Source organism: Morus notabilis, unplaced genomic scaffold (assembly GCF_000414095.1).
Source record: "Morus notabilis unplaced genomic scaffold, ASM41409v2 Scaffold697, whole genome shotgun sequence".
NCBI lineage: Eukaryota > Viridiplantae > Streptophyta > Magnoliopsida > Rosales > Moraceae > Morus > Morus notabilis.
This window is the reverse complement of record NW_010357121.1, coordinates 634,978-639,353: the sequence shown is the minus strand read 5'-3', so window position 1 is coordinate 639,353 and position 4,376 is coordinate 634,978. Positions and strand designations below refer to the sequence as shown.

General features: G+C 31.4%; 1 protein-coding gene across 1 annotated transcript in view; it reads left to right on the top strand.

The window, feature by feature from the left end:
- The first annotated feature begins 2,112 nt into the window (after positions 1 to 2,112).
- Positions 2,113 to 4,376, top strand: part of LOC21404976 — a 3,556-nt gene continuing 1,292 nt past the window's right edge. The window contains exons 1-2 of the mRNA XM_024166213.1: positions 2,113 to 2,934; positions 3,826 to 3,936. Coding sequence (XP_024021981.1) covers positions 2,290 to 2,934; positions 3,826 to 3,936 — 756 coding nt within the window. The 5' untranslated portion in view covers positions 2,113 to 2,289. The remainder of the gene's footprint in view (positions 2,935 to 3,825; positions 3,937 to 4,376) is intronic.

Genomic DNA, 4,376 nt, shown 5'->3' with positions numbered 1-4,376 from the left:
AAAATTTAAATTTAAAATGAACGAGGTTGTAAATAACTTTTTTTTCTTAAGTTCAAAACCATAAAAGAGTAGACATTAGATAATAAGTACTTAAAAGTGAATGGCAAAAATAAAAAGGATAACATTTCATGACAACTAAAAAATTTCTAGGAAAGTGAAGAATTAAACTTTTGTTTTAATTTTAAATAAGAGAAAAGAATAGATAATAAAAAAGTATAAAAAGTGAAAAATATAAATAGAAATAAAAATTAACCGTATTTTTTTAGTTCAAAATAACAAAAAAGAGTAAATAATAAATAAGTGAAAAGTAAAAAAAGTGAATGGTAAAAATGAAAAAGAAAAATATTCCATAACAGTTTATTATTTTAAGATGATAGGGTCTAAATAGAACCGCATTATTTTTTTCTTAAATTCTAAATAAGAGAAATGAGTATATAATAAGTAAGTAAAAAAACAAAAATTAAAGGGCATAATGAAAAAAAAAACCATTTTTTCTTGAACTCAAAATAACAAAAGAATAAATAATAAGTAAGTAAAAGTATGAAAGGTTAATGATAAAAATGGAAAGAAAAATATTCCAACTTTAAGACTTTTTATTATATAATATATAATAACAATAAGAACAATAAATAATAATAATAATAATAATAATAAATAATTCTGAATTTTATCACTTGTGTCAACATGTCTCTGAATTTGTGCATGTTTTGTCCTTTGAATTTTATCACTTGTGTCCACATACCTACTGAGTTTAATTCTGTGAAGATTTTTAACAGAAATACTTATAAACGTCCCTTAAACTTTGTCATTTGTATCCATATGCATCATAACTTTAAAATGTATCTATTATGCCCTTGAAATATGAAATGTCTCTAACTTTTTTCGTTCCATCTCAATTCTATCAATTTTTTAAACGGAAACGTTGATATGAACATTAAATCTAATTAATTATGATATTTGTGGTTTATATTTAACGTTGATATGAACATAAATTGCTAATTAATTATAATATTTATGGTTTATATTTAACGTTGATATGAACATTAAATTGCTAATTAATTATGATATTTGTGGTTTATATTTAACGTTGATATGAACATTAAATTGTGTCTAAATATTAGTTAGACAATAATTCTCAAAACATTAGTTGATTAGAGTCATTAAAAACTAAAAAAATGATAAGCAATTATGTATAAAGTTATGGGTGGGTTTGTTAACTTTTTAGCCTTCTTGTTTTTTTTTTTTTTTCATTAGATTAAGTTTATTAAATTAATCTGTTCTTAACATAATTGATAGATTCTTTCTTAAATTTTGTTATTACGTGTTTTGTTCTTTTTCATGGTGAAGAGGTTTTTTTTTTTGTAAGGTTTGTTAAGTTAATAGGTTTTTTAAGATTTGTGTGAAATTCTTAAAAAAAAATAAATTTTATGTCAAGCATTTTTATCTAGGTAAAATATTACTAAGTTAATAAAAAAAAAAAAAAACAAACCCCAGTTATTTTTTTCTCTTTATTGTCTCTGATAAAAAAATATTGGCGCCCGATAAATTTGTTTAGAGGAGAAAGCGTTCAATAAACCTTAAATATAATCACTAACTAATAATTTAATGATCATATTAACATTTTCATTTAAAAATTTGATAAAATCAAGATAAGAGAAGAAAAGTTAAAGATATATCATATTTTAAAAAGCACAACATGTATATTTTAAAGTTTTAAGGGTCATATTGATATAAGTAATAATATTCAAAAAGCGTTTAGAAGCATTTTCATAAAAAAATTAATGGAATTAAACTTAAAAAACATATTGATATAAATCACAAAGTTTAAAAGATACAGACACATTTTAAAGTTCAAGAATATTGATACAAAATTCAAAAAATTTATAAAACTTGTCCTAATAATAACAATATCGTTCATTTTACTGATTCAAATTTAAAATTAAAATTTTATTATAATAAAAAACTCTCAAAAATACTTATATTTAATTTTTTTATTACAATAAAAAATTATCACATATAAATATATATCAATTTAAATTAAAAACTCAAATCACAAAAATAAACGTATAAAATAACGAACTAAACATACAAAATAACAGTCCACCGCGCGCAAACTAATCGAACCTATCGCCAAAATCTTCCATCTTCTCAAACCCCCTCCTCCGTCTCTGCGACCCAAAGACAACACTCTCTGCAAAACCCTAACAATGTCTTCTTCAACAAATTCATCGAAGCCCTAACTCTCTAGCTGAAACTCTGCATCACCGCACCGTCGACAAATCCACAACCATGTCCTTCGCCTCTCTCGACCTCCTCACAAATTCACCTCCTCGATTCACCCTTTACTTCGCCGCAAATCCTCCCAAGAACCACCACACTCTCCTCCCTCTCCGAATCGCCTCTCGCCACTTCGCCAGCCGCTCGCATTTCCATATCTCGAATCGGCAGCTTCCGAGCCCTTGCTGCTCCAATTCGCCGCGGACTCATCGATTCCGTCTCGGAGTTTTCGAGTCCGAAGGACCGGTACGGAGAGATGGCGACCTTGACTTCGATTCTTTTCTTTCGATTGTTGAGACATTGTGCGTCTTCTCGTCCGCGGTCGTTTCGCTTGGCTTCGCGGTGAATTGCGTGGTTTCGAGCTCGAAGAAGACGGTTATGGCGGCGGCGATGGGGAACGGAATCCTTTCGTGTGGGATGTTGGTGATGGTGGCTGGTCTTGGGATTGGCGCGTGGATTCGGCGGCGGCAGTGGAGGCGGTTCTGTTCGGGGTCAGTGAGGGGCGGGTTGGAGGTGAATCTGCTGGAGAGGGTCGAGAAATTGGAGGAGGATTTGAGGAACTCCGCGACGTTAATTAGGGTTATCTCGAGGCAGCTTGAGAAGTTGGGGATTCGATTTCGGGTTACTCGCAAGGCTCTAAAGGAACCCCTTGCTGAGGTATTCAGATTTTTCATGTGATTGATAATTTTTTTTTTTTATTTTTTTTATTATTGTTATTATTTTATTTTTATTTAGCTCTATTTCATTGCAATGTAGTTTAAGGATTGAATCTACAAAGTAAAAAAGAAAACATATACTTGGAATATACTAAAAATTTATTATCGTTACATGTAAGTTGAACTTTACATGGTCTAATTCAATTTTTCGGTATTGATTGCGGTTTGCTTCTTCGGCCCAAACCAAGGAATCCCTTTGGAACAACTCGATGAATTTAGTGGGTGCTAGATGTAAGCATGGAATTCAAATTGGTTCTAAGGTTTATGGTACAAAGAGAAAGTTAATGATGTGGATGGTCACTAGTGCTTTCAGTCAAGTATTGGTATTGGCCATTTATGGATGGGAGAGAAGGAAAAGTTACATCTTGCCAATGTACTAGGCTTTGTTTCTATGTATGCCTGTTATTCTGAATTCTGATGGCAATTTTTTATTGAAAATGAAAAGGCCAAATCATTATGTTAATGATTCGTCCAAAGCATTCTAAAGTTTGTCTGGCATATGTTGAGAATTCTTGTCATGTCCTGTTGAAGTGCTCAGCTTATTGCACCCAAGGGAGGAGTGAGTTTTGAACTCTGTTTTTGTTGGACGATATAAGTTTGTTGCCATGCCTGCAGTGACGGGCTTAGGTATATTAGGATTCAGTTTTGTCGAGAAAATGTTTTAAGGTTGAAAAGCTATAATTTAGACATCTCAGTCTTCATCACCAGAAGTTTGGATTGGGGTGTCGATATTAGAATATACCTGAACTTTCCTATTACTTAACTATTCTATTGTGAGATGTTTTGAGATTCTTATTATGTATAATTTCTGACTATGTCTTTGGGCCTGAAGACTGCAGCTTTGGCCCAAAAGAATTCAGAGGCTACTCGAGCATTAGCAGTTCAAGAAGACATTCTGGAGAAGGAGCTTGGTGAAATCCAAAAGGTTTTGCTAGCTATGCAGGTGCGGTGTCTATATCCCCTTTGAAGATAAACTAAATGATATTGTTGACTGCATATTAGTTTTTCTAAGTAACTATTGGATGATATCCTTAATATTTTCTGAAATACATGATCTGGGAAGTTATTATTTGAGGTTTGGTGTGGAGCCATGCTGTCAGTTTCCACGACTTTGATCTCATATACTCCTTGCTAGCTATGCAGGTGCGGTGTCTATATCCCCTTTGAAGATAAACTAAATGATATTGTTGACTGCATATTAGTTTTTCTAAGTAACTATTGGATGATATCCTTAATATTTTCTGAAATACATGATCTGGGAAGTTATTATTTGAGGTTTGGTGTGGAGCCATGCTGTCAGTTTCCACGACTTTGATCTCATATACTCCAAGTTACCACTTCCCATGTAGAAATAAGATTTTCGATATATATATATATATATAT